The following is a 24,271-nucleotide window of genomic DNA, read 5'->3' on the forward strand; positions in this document are numbered from 1 at the left end:
ATCAAATTATAAAGTTAGATCCATGCCCAAGTAATCTACATTTTAAATTTTAAGTGTTTAGACCCAAACTTGACGGAGGAGTTTGGTGGAGTTTTCAAAGGTAAAATCTTCGAACTTTGACCCTTTTACAGCCAAATTTCTGGCCGAAATGGATTAAAACAATTTTCCCAAAACTCAATACCCTTTGTGTCAAATGTCGAGTCTGTAGACCGAAAATTGACAGAGTTATTTGGTATGGAAATGTATACAGACACTCAGACACACAGACAGATAGACATTTTTACTTATATATATATATATATATATATATATATATATATATATATATATAAAATTCCGTAGTTAAGTGTGTGTGATGCTTAACCTTTAAACTCCAAATGTATATTTTTTTATTCTTTGTATTTTTAAACATTTATTTTTTCTATCTTTTTCCCCCATTAACTATGTAATTCTGCATTATCTTTCCCTTTTAATTTATAAACGTTTTATCACAGCAACAAACGTAGCAAGTATCAGAATTGTGTTCGATATTTTTCTTGTTTCCGCTTAATATATTTCTCAAGAAGAGTTTTTCATCTACAAAACAACCCATTAGCCATTCAATTCCAGTGAGCCAAACTTCCTTAAGGTATTATCCATATAGACAAAATGACTGCTTCATTTAACATTGAAGGCTGTTGTCTGGGAATTACATTTTCGCATAGTATCGACTATAAAAACGTCGGAATTTTCACTTTAGAACAAAACAATGCAGACGGTTTGTGCTTGAAAAAAGAAATAAATGGTCAAAACTAGAAATGGCTTTCTGTTTTGTTCATGAGTGTTCTTTCGCCGGAACAAAAACGTATCTCCGGCCAACAACTTAGTAAAGCATATCAATACATATCAATATTGATACACTTGGCTTTCAGAAATCGATCGAAGATAATATGTAAAAACATTTTCTAAAATATATAAATAAAATATATAAAATCACTTAAGTTATTCTTGGGATTTTAACACGATATACTTAGCATTCTCTGGGATTCAAAATGCTTTTTATTTGTTTTTGTGTTGTCTTTTACCTCACATTTCAAAAGATTTATTCTAACAGAAAAGCCAGAATTCGGAATAAAGAAATGATAAAGAATAAATCTGGAATTCACATTCCATTTACAAACGATATCGTCTTACAGAATAAATTGCATGACGGTACGCTAATGGAATACGATTTTTAATGACTGAATCGGGATTTTTTCTCTATTTTTCCTAATATAATTATACTCATTATTCTACAAGGTTTTCTGTTTTGTATGCGAAATTTAAGGTCATATTTTCATAAACCTCCTCATATAGAATTGACAATAAAAAATACAAAATTTCATCATTCATGCCATTGTTGTTATAACTGTTTTCTGTGTTTTTCTTTATAGGACGAAAAAAATCAAGTTTTAACAACAAATGCTTGGCTGAAACAGGTAAATGATAACATTTTCTGGATTTGATTCTGTTTTCTGTTTTTTGCCAATAAAGAAATTAACCCAAATATGCCAACAAAACTCGTAGCAACATGTAAAACTAGAAACTCGGGCTATAATTAATTAATGAACATAAAATCTAGAAGATTTGACTAGTAGGAAAGGTTTTTAAAAAAACATTTCAAATAAAATAAAGTTTCCTGCTTTTGCTTTGACATAAAGTTTAAGAAAAAATTGTAATCTAAACTTTATCAATAAAAACTAGTGTGCAGTAATGTTCTTAAAATAATAGGTTTTTACGAACAGATTTAAAACAGCTAATGACTTTAAGTAATCAAAACGAATTTGAATAATTTAAAAAGAAATGCAATGTATATTCTAAATATTTAAATTTGGTTAAAAAAAATTTTCACAGTTAAAGTATTCGGTTCATTTTATTTTTGTTTTATGAGATAAAGAAAATCTACTTTTAAAATAGTTTTTTGTTTATTTATGGTATAATATATTTCACTTATTAACGAAACGATAATTGCACTCTACTGAGCCCAAATGGAATCGAGGAAAAATATCAGTAATTTGGGGAAAAAAATGGAACACTTATTGCAACTTATTTGAATGCTTTAACTCTTAACATATTGATTTCTATAACACACCAAATTGTATATATATATATATATATATATATATATATATATATATATATATATATATATATATATACAAGCACTAAGAGGAACAACTACAAGAATTACAAAATTTGAATGGTTGCTTATGTAATTAAAATATCAACAGCAAGACTAGAATCTCCGTCATAAATTCTATGACACACAAATCAATTAAGCTTTATGTAACGCAATAACAAATCAGAAAGTACCTTACAACGCATGTATAAATAGACATTTGTGAATGCGATTGAATTGATTCATCGACACCTACCACGTTCCATACACAATGAGTCTATTTTTCGCTTATTTGAGAAGGAGTCTGCACAAGAGTGATGCCTCAACAGTTTTCCTACTCATAGGAAAGATTCCTAACCCCAACCATTCTCTCATTGTTAAAACGCTATTATGTTTAAAATATTTTACGCAGTAAGAAATCAATTATCAAGTTTAGATCGTAGGAATAATGAATATGAAGAAAAACAACCCAAAAGAGTGAAAAAAATTCTCAACTTGATAATAAACTTTTAATTCTAATAATTTTTACCCTCTTAATTTATTACCGGTTATTACCGGTAATAAATTATGTGCATATTACCGGTTATTACCGTTAATAAATTATGTGCATATTCGTGTGCATCTATAAATATGTAAATTGTGTACATAAATATGTGCATCGATAAATATGTAAATTATCTACATAAATATGTGCATCGATAAATATATAAATTATGTACATAAATATGTGCATCGTTAAATATATAAATTATGTACATAAATATGTGCATCGATAAATATGTAAATTATCTACATATATATGTGCATCGATAACTATATAAATTATGTACATAAATATGTGCATCGATAAATATATAGATTATGTACATAAATATGTGCATCGTTAAGTATATAAATTACGTACATAAATATGTGCATCGATAAATATGCAAATTATGTACATAAATATGTGCATCGATAAATATGTAAATTATCTACATAAATATGTGCATCGATAAATATATAAATTATGTACATGAATATGTGCATCGATAAATATATAAATTATGTACATAAATATGTGCATCGTTAAATATATAAATTACGTACATAAATATGTGCATCGATAAATATGCAAATTATGTACATAAATATGTGCATCGATCCATATGTTAATTATGTACATAATATGTGCATCGAAAAATATATAAATTATGGGCATAAATATGTGCACCTATAAATATGCAAATTATGTGCATAAATATGTGCATCGATAAATATGTAAATTATGTACACCAATATATACATCGATAAATATGTAAATTATGTAATAAATACGTGCATCGAAAAATATGTAAATTATGTACATAAATATGTACATCTATAAATATGCAAATTATGTAATAAAAAGATGCATCGAAAAATATGTAAATTATGTACATAAATATGTGCATCGATAAATATGTAAATTATGTACATAAATATGTGCATCAATAAATATGTAAATTATGTGCATAAATATGTGCATCTATAGATATAAAAATTTTGTGCAAAAATATGTGCATCGATAAATATATAAATTATTTACATAAATATGGGCATCGATAAATATGTAAATTATGTACATAAATATGTGCATCGATAAACATGCAAATTATGTACATAAATATGTGCATCTAAAAATATTTTAATAATGTACACAAATATGTGCATCGATAAATATGTAAATTATGTACATAAATATGTGCATCGATAAATATGCAAATTATGTACATAAATATGTGCATCGAAAAATATGTAAATTATGTACAAAAATATTTGTTTATAAAAATAGGTAAATTATGTACATAAATATTTGCATCAAAAATATATAAAATATTTAAATAAATATGTCCATCGTTAAATATATAAATTACGTACATAAATATGTGCATCGATAAATATGCAAATTATGTACATAAATATGTGCATCGATAAATATGTAAATTATGTACATAAATATGTGCATCGAATAATATATAAATTATGTACATAAATATGTGCATCGATAAATATATAGATTATGTACATAAATATGTGCATCGATAAATATATAAATTGTGTACATAAATATGTGCATCGATAAATATATAAATTATGTACATAAATATGTGCATCGATAAATATATAAATTATGTACATAAATATGTGCATCGATAAATATATAAATTATGTACATAAATATGTGCATCGTTAAATATATAAATTACGTACATAAATCTGTGCATCGATACATATGCAAATTATGTACATAAATATGTGCATCGATCCATATGTTAATTATGTACATAATATGTGCATCGATAAATATATAAATTATGGGCATAAATATGTGCACCTATAAATATGCAAATTATGTGCATAAATATGTGCATCGATAAATATGTAAATTATGTAATAAATAGGTGCATCGAAAAATATGTAAATTATGTACATAAATATGTACATCTATAAATATGCAAATTATGTAATAAATAGATGCATCGAAAAATATGTAAATTATGTACATAAATATATGCATCGATAAATATGTAAATTATGTACATAAATATGTGCATCGATAAATATGTAAATTATGCGCATAAATATGTGCATCTATAGATATGAAAATTTTGTGCATAAATATGTGCATCGATAAATATATAAATTATGTACATAAATATGGGCATCAATAAATATGTAAATTATGTACATAAATATGTGCATCTAAAAATATTTTAATTATGTACACAAATATGTGCATCGATAAATATGTAAATTATGTACATAAATATGTGCATCGATGAATATGTAAATTATGTACATAAATATGTGCATCGAATAATATGTAAATTATGTACAAAAATATTTGTTTCGAAAAATAGGTAAATTATGTACATAAATATTTTCATCAAAAATATATAAAATATTTACATAAATATGTGCACCGATTAATATGTGAATTATGTACATAAATGTGTGCATCGATAAATATGTAAATTATATACAAGATTATGTGCTTCGAAAAATATTTAAATTATGTACATAAATATGTGCATCGATAAATATGTAAATTATGTGCATAAATATGTGCATCGATAAATATGTAAATTATGTGCATAAATATGTGCATCGATAAATATGTAAATTATGTGCATAAATATGTGCATCGATAAATATGTAAATTATGTGCATAAATATGTGCATCGATAAATATGTAAATTATGTGCATAAATATGTGCATCGAAAAATATGTAAACTATGTACATAAATAAGTGCATCGATAAATATGTAAATTATCTACATAAATATGTGCATCGATAAGTATGTAAGGTATGTACATAAATATGTGTCGATTAATATGTAAATTATGTACATAAATATCTGCAACAAAAAATATGTAAATTATGTACATAAATACGGGCTTCGAAAAATATGTAAATTCTGTACATATATATGTGCATCGAAAAATAAATAAATTATGTACATAAATATGTGCATCGAAAAATATGCAAATAATTTGCATGAACATGTGCATCGAAAAATATATAAATTATGTACATAAATATGTGCATCGAATAATATGTAAATTATGAACATAACCATGTGCATCTATAAATATGCTAATTATGTACATAAATATGTACATCAAAAAATATGTAAATTATGTGCATAAATACGTGCCTCGAAAATATGTAAATTATGTGCATAAATATGTGCATCGAAACATTAGTAAATTATGTGCATAATTATGTGCATCGAAAAATATGTAAATTATGTACATAAATATGTGCATCGATAAATATGTAAATTATGGACATAAATATGAGCCTCGAAGAATATATACATTATGTGTATAAATATGTGCATCGATAAATATGTAAATTATGTAATAAATAGGTGCATTGATAAATATGTAAATTATGTACATAAATATGTGCATCGAAAAATATGTAAATTATGTGCATGAATATGTGCATCGATAAATATGTAAATTATGTACATAAATATGTGCATTGAAAAATATGTAAATTATGTGCATAAATATGTGCATCGATTAATATGTAAGGTATGTACAGTAATATGAGCCTCGAAAAATATGTAAATTATGTGCATTAATATGTGCATCGATAAACATGTAAATTATGTACATAAATATGTGCATCGATAAATATGTAAATTATGGACATAAATATGTGCATCGATAAATATGTAAATTATGTACATAAATATGTGCATCGATAAATATGTAAATTATGTACATAAATATGTGCATCGATAAATGTTTAAATTATCTACATAAATATGTGCATCGAAAAATATGTAAATTATGGACATAAATATGTGCATCGATAAATATGTAAAATATGTACATAAATATGTGCATCGATAAATATTTAAATTATGAACATAAATATGTTCATCGATAAATATTTAAATTATCTACATAAATATGTGCATCAAAAAATATGTAAATTATGTACATAAATATGTGCATCGATAAATATGTAAATTATGTGCAATAATATGTGCATCGATAAATATGTAAGGTATGTACAGTAATATGAGCCTCGAAAAATATGTAAATTATGTGCATAAATATGTGCATCGAAAAATATGTAACTTATGTGCATAAATATGTGCATCGAAAAATGTGTAAATTATGTGCATAAATATGAGCATCGAAAAATATGTAAATTATGTGCATAAATATGTGCATCGATAAATATGTAAATTATGTGCATAAATATGTGCATCGAAAAATATATAAATTATGTGCATAAATATGTGCATCGATAAATATGTAAATTATGTGCATAAATATGAGCATCGATAAATATGTAAATTATGTACATAAATATGTGCATCGATAAATATGTAAATTATGTGCATAAATATGTGCATAGAAAACTGTGTAAATTATGTGCATTAATATGAGCATCGATAAATATGTAAATTATGGACATAAATATGGGCATCGAAAAATATGTAAATTATGTACATAAATATGTGCATTGATAAATATGTAAATTATGTACATAAATATGTGCATTGATAAATATGTAAATTATGGACATAAATATGTGCATCGAAAAATATGTAAATTATGGACATAAATATGTGCATCGAAAAATATGTAAATTATCTACATAAATATGTGCATCGATAAGTATGTAAGGTATGTACATAATTATGTGTCGATTTATATGTAAATTATGTACATAAATATCTGCAACGAAAAATATGTAAATTATGTACATAAATACGGGCTTCGAAAAATATGTAAATTCTGTACATATATATGTGCATCGAAAACTAAATAAATTATGTACATAAATAGGTGCATCGAAAAATATGCAAATTATTTGCATGAACATGTGCATCGAAAAATATATAAATTATGTACATAATTATGTGCATCGAAAAATATGTAAATTATGTACATAAATATGTGCATCTATAAATATGCTAATTATGTACATAAATATGTACATAAAAAAATATGTAAATTATGTGCATAAATATGTGCCTCGAAAATATGTAAATTATGTGCATAAATATGTGCATCGAAAAATTAGTAAATTGTGTGCATAAATATGTACATCGAAAAATTAGTAAATTGTGTGCATAAATATGTGCATCGAAAAATGTGTAAATTATGTGCATAAATATGAGCATCGAAAAATATGTAAATTATGTGCATAAATATGTAAATTATGTGCAGAAATATGTGCATCGAAAAATATATAAATTATGTGCATAAATATGTGCATCGATAAATATGTAAATTATGTGCATAAATATGAGCATCGATAAATATGTAAATTATGTACATAAATATGTGCATCGATAAATATGTAAATTATGTGCATAAATATGTGCATCGAAAAATGTGTAAATTATGTGCATAAATATGAGCATCGATAAATATGTAAATTATGGACATAAATATGAGCATCGAAAAATATGTAAATTATGTACATAAATATGTGCATTGATAAATATGTAAATTATGTACATAAATATGTGCATTGATAAATATGTAAATTATGGACATAAATATGTGCATCGAAAAATATGTAAATAATGGACATAAATATGTGCATCGAAAAATATGTAAATTATGGACATAAATATGAGCCTCGAAGAATATATAAATTATGTGTATAAATATGTGCATCGATAAATATGTAAATTATGTAATAAATAGGTGCATTGATAAATATGTAAATTATGTACATAAATATGTGCATCGAAAAATATGTAAATTATGTGCATGAATATGTGCATCGATAAATATGTAAATTATGTACATAAATATGTGCATTGAAAAATATGTAAATTATGTGCATAAATATGTGCATCGATTAATATGTAAGGTATGTACAGTAATATGAGCCTCGAAAAATATGTAAATTATGTGCATTAATATGTGCATCGATAAATATGTAAATTATGTACATAAATATGTGCATCGATAAATATGTAAATTATCTACATAAATATGTGCATCGAAAAATATGTAAATTATGGACATAAATATGTGCATCGATAAATATGTAAATTATGTACATAAATATGTGCATCGATAAATATTTAAATTATGTACATAAATATGTGCATCAAAAGATATGTAAATTATGTACATAAATATGTGCATCGATAAATATGTAAATTATGTGCATAAATATGTGCATCGATAAATATGTAAGGTATGTACAGTAATATGAGCCTCGAAAAATATGTAAATTATGTGCATAAATATGTGCATCGAAAAATATGTAACTTATGTGCATAAATATGTGCATCGAAAAATGTGTAAATTATGTGCATAAATATGAGCATCGAAAAATATGTAAATTATGTGCATAAATATGTGCATCGATAAATATGTAAATTATGTGCATAAATATGTGCATCGAAAAATATATAAATTATGTGCATAAATATGTGCATCGATAAATATGTAAATTATGTGCATAAATATGAGCATCGATAAATATGTAAATTATGTACATGAATATGTGCATCGATAAATATGTAAATTATGTGCATAAATATGTGCATAGAAAACTGTGTAAATTATGTTCATAAATATGAGCATCGATAAATATGTAAATTATGTACATAAACATGTGCATTGATAAATATGTAAATTATGTACATAAATATGTGCATTGATAAATATGTAAATTATGGACATAAATATGTGCATCGAAAAATATGTAAATTATGGACATAAATATGTGCATCGAAAAATATGTAAATTATGGACATAAATATGTGAATCGATAAATATGTAAATTATGGATATAAATATGTGCATCGATAAATATGTAAATTATGGACATAAATATGTGCATCGAAAAATATGTACATTATGGACATAAATATGTGCATCGATAAATATGTAAATTATGTACATAAATATGAGCATCGATAAATATGTAAATTATGTACAATAATATGTGCATCGAGAAATATGTAAATTATCTACATAAATATGTGCATCGATAAGTATGTAAGGTATGTACATAATTATGTGTCGATTAATATGTAAATTATGTACATAAATATCTGCAACGAAAAATATGTAAATTATGTACATAAATACGGGCTTCGAAAAATATGTAAATTCTGTACATATATATGTGCATCGAAAACTAAATAAATTATGTACATAAATATGTGCATCGAAAAATATGCAAATTATTTGCATGAACATGTGCATCGAAAAATATATAAATTATGTACATAAATATGTGCATCGAAAAATATGTAAATTATGTACATAAATATGTGCATCTATAAATATGCTAATTATGTACATAAATATGTACATCAAAAAATATGTAAATTATGTGCATAAATATGTGCCTCAAAAATATGTAAATTATGTGCATAAATATGTGCATCGATAAATATATAAATTATGTACATAAATATGGGCATCAATAAATATGTAAATTATGTACATAAATATGTGCATCGATAAGCATGCAAATTATGTACATAAATATGTGCATCTAAAAACATTTTAATTATGTACACAAATATGTGCATCGATAAATATGTAAATTATGTACATAAATATGTGCATCGATGAATATGTAAATTATGTACATAAATATGTGCATCGAATAATATGTAAATTATGTACAAAAATATTTGTTTCGAAAAATAGGTAAATTATGTACATAAATATTTTCATCAAAAATATATAAAATATTTACATAAATATGTGCACCGATTAATATGTGAATTATGTACATAAATGTGTGCATCGATAAATATGTAAATTATATACAAGATTATGTGCTTCGAAAAATATTTAAATTATGTACATAAATATGTGCATCGATAAATATGTAAATTATGTGCATAAATATGTGCATCGATAAATATGTAAATTATGTGCATAAATATGTGCATCGATAAATATGTAAATTATGTGCATAAATATGTGCATCGATAAATATGTAAATTATGTGCATAAATATGTGCATCGATGAATATGTAAATTATGTGCATAAATATGTGCATCGAAAAATATGTAAACTATGTACATAAATAAGTGCATCGATAAATATGTAAATTATCTACATAAATATGTGCATCGATAAGTATGTAAGGTATGTACATAAATATGTGTCGATTAATATGTAAATTATGTACATAAATATCTGCAACAAAAAATATGTAAATTATGTACATAAATACGGGCTTCGAAAAATATGTAAATTCTGTACATATATATGTGCATCGAAAAATAAATAAATTATGTACATAAATATGTGCATCGAAAAATATGCAAATTATTTGCATGAACATGTGCATCGAAAAATATATAAATTATGTACATAAATATGTGCATCGAATAATATGTAAATTATGAACATAACCATGTGCATCTATAAATATGCTAATTATGTACATAAATATGTACATCAAAAAATATGTAAATTATGTGCATAAATACGTGCCTCGAAAATATGTAAATTATGTGCATAAATATGTGCATCGAAACATTAGTAAATTATTGCATAATTATGTGCATCGAAAAATATGTAAATTATGTACATAAATATGTGCATCGATAGATATGTAAATTATGGACATAAATATGAGCCTCGAAGAATATATACATTATGTGTATAAATATGTGCATCGATAAATATGTAAATTATGTAATAAATAGGTGCATTGATAAATATGTAAATTATGTACATAAATATGTGCATCGAAAAATATGTGAATTATGTGCATGAATATGTGCATCGATAAATATGTAAATTATGTACATAAATATGTGCATTGAAAAATATGTAAATTATGTGCATAAATATGTGCATCGATTTATATGTAAGGTATGTACAGTAATATGAGCCTCGAAAAATATGTAAATTATGTGCATTAATATGTGCATCGATAAATATGTAAATTATGTACATAAATATGTGCATCGATAAATATGTAAATTATGGACATAAATATGTGCATCGATAAATATGTAAATTATGTACATAAATATGTGCATCGATAAATATGTAAATTATGTACATAAATATGTGCATCGATAAATGTTTAAATTATCTACATAAATATGTGCATCGAAAAATATGTAAATTATGGACATAAATATGTGCATCGATAAATATGTAAATTATGTACATAAATATGTGCATCGATAAATATTTAAATTATGTACATAAATATGTTCATCGATAAATATTTAAATTATCTACATAAATATGTGCATCAAAAAATATGTAAATTATGTACATAAATATGTGCATCGATAAATATGTAAATTATGTGCAATAATATGTGCATCGATAAATATGTAAGGTATGTACAGTAATATGAGCCTCGAAAAATATGTAAATTATGTGCATAAATATGTGCATCGAAAAATATGTAACTTATGTGCATAAATATGTGCATAGAAAAATGTGTAAATTATGTGCATAAATATGAGCATCGAAAAATATGTAAATTATGTGCATAAATATGTGCATCGATAAATATGTAAATTATGTGCATAAATATGTGCATCGAAAAATATATAAATTATGTGCATAAATATGTGCATCGATAAATATGTAAATTATGTGCATAAATATGAGCATCGATAAATATGTAAATTATGTACATAAATATGTGCATCGATAAATATGTAAATTATGTGCATAAATATGTGCATAGAAAACTGTGTAAATTATGTGCATAAATATGAGCATCGATAAATATGTAAATTATGGACATAAATATGGGCATCGAAAAATATGTAAATTATGTACATAAATATGTGCATTGATAAATATGTAAATTATGTACATAAATATGTGCATTGATAAATATGTAAATTATGGACATAAATATGTGCATCGAAAAATATGTAAATTATGGACATAAATATGTGCATCGAAAAATATGTAAATTATCTACATAAATATGTGCATCGATAAGTATGTAAGGTATGTACATAATTATGTGTCGATTAATATGTAAATTATGTACATAAATATCTGCAACGAAAAATATGTAAATTATGTACATAAATACGGGCTTCGAAAAATATGTAAATTCTGTACATATATATGTGCATCGAAAACTAAATAAATTATGTACATAAATATGTGCATCGAAAAATATGCAAATTATTTGCATGAACATGTGCATCGAAAAATATATAAATTATGTACATAATTATGTGCATCGAAAAATATGTAAATTATGTACATAAATATGTGCATCTATAAATATGCTAATTATGTACATAAATATGTACATAAAAAAATATGTAAATTATGTGCATAAATATGTGCCTCGAAAATATGTAAATTATGTGCATAAATATGTGCATCAAAAAATTAGTAAATTGTGTGCATAAATATGTGCATCGAAAAATTAGTAAATTGTGTGCATAAATATGTGCATCGAAAAATGTGTAAATTATGTGCATAAATATGAGCATCGATTAATATGTAAATTATGTGCATAAATATGTAAATTATGTGCAGAAATATGTGCATCGAAAAATATATAAATTATGTGCATAAATATGTGCATCGATAAATATGTAAATTATGTGCATAAATATGAGCATCGATAAATATGTAAATTATGTACATAAATATGTGCATCGATAAATATGTAAATTATGTGCATAAATATGTGCATCGAAAAATGTGTAAATTATGTGCATAAATATGAGCATCGATAAATATGTAAATTATGGACATAAATATGGGCATCGAAAAATATGTAAATTATGTACATAAATATGTGCATTGATAAATATGTAAATTATGTACATAAATATGTGCATTGATAAATATGTAAATTATGGACATAAATATGTGCATCGAAAAATATGTAAATAATGGACATAAATATGTGCATCGAAAAATATGTAAATTATGGACATAAATATGAGCCTCGAAGAATATATAAATTATGTGTATAAATATGTGCATCGATAAATATGTAAATTATGTAATAAATAGGTGCATTGATAAATATGTAAATTGTGTACATAAATATGTGCATCGAAAAATATGTAAATTATGTGCATGAATATTAGCATCGATAAATATGTAAATTATGTACATAAATATGTGCATTGAAAAATATGTAAATTATGTGCATAAATATGTGCATCGATTAATATGTAAGGTATGTACAGTAATATGAGCCTCGAAAAATATGTAAATTATGTGCATTAATATGTGCATCGATAAATATGTAAATTATGTACATAAATATGTGCATCGATAAATATGTAAATTATGGACATAAATATGTGCATCGATTAATATGTAAATTATGTACATAAATATGTGCATCGATAAATACGTAAATTATGTACATAAATATGTGCATCGATAAATGTTTAAATTATCTACATAAATATGTGCATCGAAAAATATGTAAATTATGGACATAAATATGTGCATCGATAAATATGTAAATTATGTACATAAATATGTGCATCGATAAATATTTAAATTATGTACATAAATATGTTCATCGATAAATATTTAAATTATCTACATAAATATGTCCATCAAAAAATATGTAAATTATGTACATAAATATGTGCATCGATAAATATGTAAGGTATGTACAGTAATATGAGCCTCGAAAAATATGTAACTTATGTGCATAAATATGTGCATCGAAAAATATGTAAATTATGTGCATAAATATGTGCATCGAAAAATGTGTAAATTATGTGCATAAATATGAGCATCGAAAAATATGTAAATTATGTGCATAAATATGTGCATCGATAAATATGTAAATTATGTGCATAAATATGTGCATCGAAAAATATATAAATTATGTGCATAAATATGTGCATCGATAAATATGTAAATTATGTGCATAAATATGAGCATCGATAAATATGTAAATTATGTACATAAATATGTGCATCGATAAATATGTAAATTATGTGCATAAATATGTGCATAGAAAACTGTGTAAATTATGTGCATAAATATGAGCATCGATAAATATGTAAATTATGTACATAAATATGTGCATTGATAAATATGTAAATTATGTACATAAATATGTGCATTGATAAATATGTAAATTATGGACATAAATATGTGCATCGAAAAATATGTAAATTATGGACATAAATATGTGCATCGAAAAATATGTAAATTATGGACATAAATATGTGAATCGATAAATATGTAAATTATGGACATAAATATGTGCATCGAAAAATATGTACATTATGGACATAAATATGTGCATCGATAAATATGTAAATTATGTACATAAATATGAGCATCGATAAATATGTAAATTATGTACAATAATATTTGCATCGAGAAATATGTAAATTATCTACATAAATATGTGCATCGATAAGTATGTAAGGTATGTACATAATTATGTGTCGATTAATATGTAAATTATGTACATAAATATCTGCAACGAAAAATATGTAAATTATGTACATAAATACGGGCTTCGAAAAATATGTAAATTCTGTACATATATATGTGCATCGAAAACTAAATAAATTATGTACATAAATATGTGCATCGAAAAATATGCAAATTATTTGCATGAACATGTGCATCGAAAAATATATAAATTATGTACATAAATATGTGCATCGAAAAATATGTAAATTATGTACATAAATATGTGCATCTATAAATATGCTAATTATGTACATAAATATGTACATAAAAAAATATGTAAATTATGTGCATAAATATGTGCCTCGAAAATATGTAAATTATGTGCATAAATATGTGCATCGATAAATATATAAATTATGTACATAAATATGGGCATCAATAAATATGTAAATTATGTACATAAATATGTGCATCGATAAGCATGCAAATTATGTACATAAATATGTGCATCTAAAAATATTTTAATTATGTACACAAATATGTGCATCGATAAATATGTAAATTATGTACATAAATATGTGCATCGATGAATATGTAAATTATGTACATAAATATGTGCATCGAATAATATGTAAATTATGTACAAAAATATTTGTTTCGAAAAATAGGTAAATTATGTACATAAATATTTTCATCAAAAATATATAAAATATTTACATAAATATGTGCACCGATTAATATGTGAATTATGTACATAAATGTGTGCATCGATAAATATGTAAATTATATACAAGATTATGTGCTTCGAAAAATATTTAAATTATGTACATAAATATGTGCATCGATAAATATGTAAATTATGTGCATAAATATGTGCATCGATAAATATGTAAATTATGTGCATAAATATGTGCATCGATAAATATGTAAATTATGTGCATAAATATGTGCATCGATAAATATGTAAATTATGTGCATAAATATGTGCATCGATAAATATGTAAATTATGTGCATAAATATGTGCATCGAAAAATATGTAAACTATGTACATAAATAAGTGCATCGATAAATATGTAAATTATCTACATAAATATGTGCATCGATAAGTATGTAAGGTATGTACATAAATATGTGTCGATTAATATGTAAATTATGTACATAAATATCTGCAACAAAAAATATGTAAATTATGTACATAAATACGGGCTTCGAAAAATATGTAAATTCTGTACATATATATGTGCATCGAAAAATAAATAAATTATGTACATAAATATGTGCATCGAAAATATGCAAATTATTTGCATGAACATGTGCATCGAAAAATATATAAATTATGTACATAAATATGTGCATCGAATAATATGTAAATTATGAACATAACCATGTGCATCTATAAATATGCTAATTATGTACATAAATATGTACATCAAAAAATATGTAAATTATGTGCATAAATACGTGCCTCGAAAATATGTAAATTATGTGCATAAATATGTGCATCGAAACATTAGTAAATTATGTGCATAATTATGTGCATCGAAAAATATGTAAATTATGTACATAAATATGTGCATCGATAGATATGTAAATTATGGACATAAATATGAGCCTCGAAGAATATATACATTATGTGTATAAATATGTGCATCGATAAATATGTAAATTATGTAATAAATAGGTGCATTGATAAATATGTAAATTATGTACATAAATATGTGCATCGAAAAATATGTAAATTATGTGCATGAATATGTGCATCGATAAATATGTAAATTATGTACATAAATATGTGCATTGAAAAATATGTAAATTATGTGCATAAATATGTGCATCGATTTATATGTAAGGTATGTACAGTAATATGAGCCTCGAAAAATATGTAAATTATGTGCATTAATATGTGCATCGATAAATATGTAAATTATGTACATAAATATGTGCATCGATAAATATGTAAATTATGGACATAAATATGTGCATCGATAAATATGTAAATTATGTACATAAATATGTGCATCGATAAATATGTAAATTATGTACATAAATATGTGCATCGATAAATGTTTAAATTATCTACATAAATATGTGCATCGAAAAATATGTAAATTATGGACATAAATATGTGCATCGATAAATATGTAAATTATGTACATAAATATGTGCATCGATAAATATTTAAATTATGTACATAAATATGTTCATCGATAAATATTTAAATTATCTACATAAATATGTGCATCAAAAAATATGTAAATTATGTACATAAATATGTGCATCGATAAATATGTAAATTATGTGCAATAATATGTGCATCGATAAATATGTAAGGTATGTACAGTAATATGAGCCTCGAAAAATATGTAAATTATGTGCATAAATATGTGCATCGAAAAATATGTAACTTATGTGCATAAATATGTGCATCGAAAAATGTGTAAATTATGTGCATAAATATGAGCATCGAAAAATATGTAAATTATGTGCATAAATATGTAAATTGTGTGCAGAAATATGTGCATCGAAAAATATATAAATTATGTGCATAAATATGTGCATCGATAAATATGTAAATTATGTGCATAAATATGAGCATCGATAAATATGTAAATTATGTACATAAATATGTGCATCGATAAATATGTAAATTATGTGCATAAATATGTGCATCGAAAAATGTGTAAATTATGTGCATAAATATGAGCATCGATAAATATGTAAATTATGGACATAAATATGGGCATCGAAAAATATGTAAATTATGTACATAAATATGTGCATTGATAAATATGTAAATTATGTACATAAATATGTGCATTGATAAATATGTAAATTATGGACATAAATATGTGCATCGAAAAATATGTAAATAATGGACATAACTATGTGCATCGAAAAATATGTAAATTATTTACATAAATATGTGCATCGATAAATATGTAAATTATGGACATAAATATGTGCATCGATAAATATGTGAATTATGGACATAAATATGTGCATCGAAAAATATGTAAATTATGGACATAAATATGTGCATCGATAAATATGTAAATTATGTACATAAATATGAGCATCGATAAATATGTAAATTATGTACATAAATATGTGCATCGATAAATATGTAAATTATGTACATAAATATGTCCATTGAAAAATATGTAAATTATGGACGTAAATATGTGCATTGAAAAATATGTAAATTATGGACATAAATATGTGCATCGATAAATATATAAATTATGGACATAAATATGTGCATCGATAAATATGTAAATTATGGACATAAATATGTGCATCGAAAAATATGTTAATTATGGACATAAATATGTGCATTGAAAAATATGTAAATTATGTACATAAATATGTGCATCGATAAATATGTAAGCTATGTACATAAATATGTGCATCGATATTATTTTCTATGCTAAGTATTATTCATGCATGCTTACCACAAACTCTATTCTCACATGTGTAACTTTCAGAATATAAAACTATAAGAAAGTAGAGAAACCGTGTTAGATGAACAATACAATTGTCTGTGTGCATGAAAATTTACCAAATGTGTGTTTTTATTTAAACGATACTAGAAAACAGGGCAGAAGACCGGATTTATAAACGTCGATTCAAAGAGAAATAGATCTTTCATTGAATATAAAACCAATCAAAATAATGAGATGTTGAATACATTTAATTTATTTTTCCAGAGGCAGAATGGAACCAGCCGGACAATAACACAGTCTCTATATAATGAACAACTGAGAAATTTCCTCGATAACACTGTCTCATACATGTAAAAACAAAGATTTCAATAATAATGCTAATTTCATATTTTTGTTTCAAGGAATGGTACGATCTGCGGTTGACATGGAATCCTGATGATTTTGGAGGTGAGACAGAGTTACATATTCCATCAGAAGAATTGTGGATTCCTGACATTGTTGTTTATAACAAGTAAGTAGTAGATGTGTGCATGTTATGGTTGGAGCATGAAATGATTGGAGTATTATTATAGAATCTGCATGGTTTTGTGTCATTCAATTATTGTTTAAATTTCGTTTGAATCACGGTAAATCTATTTAATCAGGTGAGCTTTTTCTTGGAAATTGATCGCATAATTTATTTCATTAGAAATGGTTTACTCTAATTTGGTAAAAATGATGTATAATTTATAATATCCATCAGAAAACGGGTTAATAAAACTGTGACACATTTAGATCATAATTACACACTTTAATAGGTGTAAGATATCAACTCCAAAACATTTCGAAGCAACCAAAATTATACTTCTCAGGTGGAAGCTGTATAAAAACTGCGTTTATACAACTATATAGTGAAGATTATCATGGGGCAACCCTGTTATTAGAACTACGTGTAAGTATTAAAATCTTAAATATTACAACGCAATACAACAATATAATTATATGAATACCTCATCAGAAATATATGAAGTATTATATTATTTTTACTGTTATGGAAAACATAGATATGCAAGATAAGAGAAGAGAATATATTAATCGTCCTCTTTCTTACTTTTATTTCTATCTATCTATATATCTATTTATATATCTATAAAAGATTTACTATTTATTTTTCTCGTATATAATAAAATGAATGCAGAAATTCCTCTATTGACAACAGTATCGTAAGTTTGTAACAACAGGTTCCACATACAAATTCAATACATCTATCCTAATAGACACTATTATATGTAGCTTTTGGACCATTGTAGACTCATTCAGTCGTGATAATAAAATTGCATGCGACGAGCAGCACAATCACAATCGCAACATCTTCAGAGGAAGGAGTTTCTAGTGTTCTCTCTAAATATTTAGTCTTACCCCCGCTACCAGTTTTCACCGGAAACTATTCTACATGTTCCACAAATACTGTGCTCATACCGATCATAACTAGCTTATATATACATAGAGATAACCTACTCTTTCCTATTTCCGATTCATAAATAATAAACTCTTCCTCGCCAAATTCCGTCCATTTTGATTGGCTGAGCTCTGAAAATTCCCATATTCTGTAATCAAATTATTCGCTTCATAAACGAACGCTTAGTGACATTACACTATAGCGTCGCTAGAAGAGATATTTGTGACAACGAATTCTTAAAACTGATTTCTTTTAGCATAAAACACACTGCGTGTCCACTGAATATGTTTCACAACTACACATTACATTACATCTTTATACATTGAACAGGCCAGCTCCCAATTATTTTTTAGTTTTACATCAAGATTTTTCCTAAAACATAAAATTAACAAACGCCATCATCTTCTTCGATGACGACTTTTTTTTTATTATTCTGCGGAAAAATAAATACGGAAATTTAATGAATGAAATAAAATAAAATTATTTTTCCTGCAATTGTATTTACGCTATATATTTCCTTAATATTTTTATCGGAGCAATATATTAAAAAATATACTCAATTATTTGGAAGCTAAACTTTTCAATATATAAGTATATTTGAAATGCATCAGGACCTCGCTACGGTAAATTCATTTTGGCTACTAACAACAGTAGTTTTTGTTTTTTTTTTACAGGTGAAATGGGGCATACTTTCTATCGTGCAACGCCGGTACACGCGTCCCGCTAATATGTATATATATATATATATATATATATATATATATATATATATATATATATATATATATATATATGTATGTATATATATATATATATATATATATATATATATATATATATAATAGCAGGGAGACTCAACGTTGCTCGGGATTGAATCATGATACAGAATGTGTCACACTCATATTTTACTGTCATCGAAATCGATGAACTCATTTATTTCTCAAACAAGCCGATTGGTTACCTGCTCTTATTAGGGACTTTTCGCCGTGCAACAGGAGAAAGTTTCACATGCCTCGTTGCAGTGATTGTATTTCATTCATTTCGAACGTGGCCCTGTCATATCAAAGAACTTTTATGTAATAGATAGAGATACATGAACATATATAATATACGGAGTTAAGTATGTGCATATCTTTCTATGTATAGTTTAATTGATCTTTATGAATTTTTGAACATAACTGCTAAATGTAAAGATGGGTAATGTAGCCTATATTTAGTTTAAATTAGTTTGGGCAAAAGAAGTAAAAACATATTAACGTCCTTCTTTAAAATTCAGATACTTGCGATTTTTGTGAAATTTGTACATTTTTTATTATTTTACAATAAAATTTGTTTAGGTATTTTTAAAAATATGTTTCTTTCTATTCATTGCTAAATTGTCTAATACTGTATCTATTCTAGTGCCGATGGAGATTTTGTTATCACCATGATGACCAAAGCGACGGTATATTACGACGGTCGCATATCTTGGGAGCCTCCAGCCATTTACAAGACCTACTGCCCAATTGACGTGGAATATTTCCCTTTTGACACGCAATTATGCTTCATGAAGTTTGGTTCTTGGACCTATGATGGCAATCAAGTAGACTTGATCCATTTTTGTCAAAAGTTTGGGACGACAAATGAAAACGGAAGCATTTTCAACACGATGGGAATCGACCTGAAAGGATATTCTGAGAACAGCGAATGGGACGTCCTCAACGTAACCGCCACCAAAAAAGATAAATTCTACCCATGTTGCGCGGAACCGTATCCAGATATTACGTTCAGAATAAAGCTTCGTCGAAACCCTCAGTTCTATGCTATGAATTTGATCGTCCCTTGCGTGTCCATCTCGTTCTTGACCGTTTTAGTTTTTTACCTGCCGTCAGTGAGTGGAGAAAAAATGACACTGTCTATTTCTATCCTCTTGGCTATGACAGTGTTCTTCATGCTGTTGTCCGAAATCACTCCAACTACGTCACTCGTAATTCCACTGATTGGCAAATATCTGCTTTTCACCATGTTGCTCGTAACTGCATCACTCATTCTCACTGTATATGTACTCAACATCAACTACCGTACGACAACGACACACTCCATGTCTGACTGGGTACGTCATTACTTAATGGAATGGCTACCCACATTGTTAAATATGCGGCGCCCACAATTTGACGACGACGGAGATGTGCAGCCGGGTAAGATGTCCATTCATACAGTGGACGGCTTCGAGATGCGTGAACCGTCCGTCGACTCACGTCTGAGTTCGCTCAACACCCGGGCCGATGTTCATACGTATGAAAACATGCAACATACGCATCAATATCAGCATCCGATTGATGAGCCGGATCCAGGAAAATTGGAAAAAGATCCAGAGTCGATGGAGGAATTTGCCATCCGGGAGCTTGAAGAACTAATAAGCAATGTTGAATATATCGCAAGTACCAAAAAGGACGCCGAAGAAGGACAAGAGGTAAGGAAAAAGTTGAATATCGTCGTATGTGACACGTTCACATATAATAGATTCAGAAGTATCATTAATATGTGTTATCCATTTTTACTACATTGTAAATATATGATTTTACAAGTGTTAAATTACTACTTCACATTATAATAAAAACATACACGCTTCATATTGTCATAAATCATCAAGTTATTTTTTAATTCGTTGTTTTACTTAAATCCAAGTCTAATTTAAGTTGGTCATAATTATGTTTTAGAGAGATTTTTAATATTTCTTGAAATCGTTCAAAACATATCCAAAAGATGACTTTTCTTTGCGCAGCTTAAAATTAGAACGTCAATCGTTATAAGAGACTAAAGTTTGTGTCATTTATAAATAATTATTTGTAGATTGGGGCAGGCAATTGAAAGAGAATAGTTTACCAAGCAAACATATCAAGCCATATATTTATTTTATTCCCTGAAAAACAAGTATTTAATTAAAATTTAAAATATGGAATTAATTTCGTGACTGTTAAATTATTGTTGACGACATTAGTATAGTAATGCAGTAACCACCGGTTAGTATTTATTTTATAAAATAAATGCTGAATTTGTAAATATAATTTTCATCTACATATTTTTATTAATGCTATTATTGTATGATGATAGAATTACATGGAAACCGACATTAGAAATACGTTTCTGCATTTTTTTTTTTTCGTCCAGAAAAAAATGAACTAATTTTGAATCGATTCTAGTGTTGATAGTATTTTTTTTCTTATTATCATGATGACCTAAGCGTCCGTGTGTTACAATGATTGCAGATCTGGATGGCCACCTCCCATTTAAAATCCATATTTCAAGAAATAATAATAATAATAATAATAATAATAATAATAATAATAATAATAATAATAATAATAATCCAACCTTATTTGCCTGTTTTTTTAAGATACAATGATGATGAACACTCAATTCTTACTTGCAAGTCTGAAACGTTTAACAGTAAACGTAACAAAACAATGAGCAATATTTACAGACGATGTATAATGTTAAATTCAAATCCTATTTTCAACATCAAAAGATCAGCTTCGTAATAGCAATTTTTTATCAAATTTATTTAATGTGTACAAATATTTAAATTTGACTCCTTTATCTCCAAGTATCGTATATTACTTGTTGTTTAGATGTGAGATACATTGCTCAATATATTTGCGTTTAATTAAATTAAACTATTAAACTATAAGATATTGTAACACAAGTGAAATCTTTTTATTAATGAATAATCGATTTTAAAGTCTATGATTTCCTCTGTTTCAACTATAAAAACGATAATTGAAAGAATACGCGAAAGTTGGTAATGTTACAATTCCCAATCATCTTTACTAATTTAATGTACACTTGGCGTTGCTTGTAATGAATGATTACATCTCACAGCCCTGAACCCTGCATTACAATTTGATTATGTTTTGTAATTTGCAAGATTTTCTTTGTTTTTATTTACGTTATTTATTTATTTACCTCATGCTCGAACACTCTTTCTCACAATTGCTACTACTAATCGTTTTATTCTCTCACTCTATGCCTTTCATCGCAGTTCATGCAGCTAGAATAGTGTTTTATTCCAATATATGCTGACTCTGCGATTGGGGTTGTCATGCGAAAAGATTGCGGCGACTGGAGATTAATGTGGGTTCTTTGTAAAAAAAGCGTCACTTTGAAATATGATAAACTTAACAGCAGCATGAAGGTCAAATATTATTACGTTTCAAATAAACTGAATTCTTTTGGAGGGAAACTAGATTATCAAGCATCCATCTTATACAAACGAGAGCGTGAACATCCATAAATGCACAATGTAAGACGATACAACAAAATACATCGAATGCATTTGTGATGATTTATAAACTGACGCTCATTCCAGATTTCAGTTTGTTAGTG

At 25.8% G+C, this 24,271-nt stretch overlaps 1 protein-coding gene across 1 annotated transcript in view; it reads left to right on the forward strand.

Moving 5' to 3' along the window:
• LOC145268768 (acetylcholine receptor subunit alpha-like 1) overlaps window positions 1-24,271 on the forward strand; it is a 95,075-nt gene that overhangs the window by 69,836 nt on the left and 968 nt on the right. Inside the window, exons 2-4 of the mRNA XM_080124372.1 lie at window positions 1,413-1,457; window positions 18,870-18,979; window positions 21,308-22,358. Coding sequence (XP_079980498.1) covers window positions 1,413-1,457; window positions 18,870-18,979; window positions 21,308-22,358 — 1,206 coding nt within the window. The remainder of the gene's footprint in view (window positions 1-1,412; window positions 1,458-18,869; window positions 18,980-21,307; window positions 22,359-24,271) is intronic.

The sequence above is a fragment of the Euprymna scolopes genome, chromosome 4 (genome assembly GCF_053919585.1).
Source record: "Euprymna scolopes isolate OS-2025 chromosome 4, ASM5391958v1, whole genome shotgun sequence".
NCBI lineage: Eukaryota > Metazoa > Mollusca > Cephalopoda > Sepiida > Sepiolidae > Euprymna > Euprymna scolopes.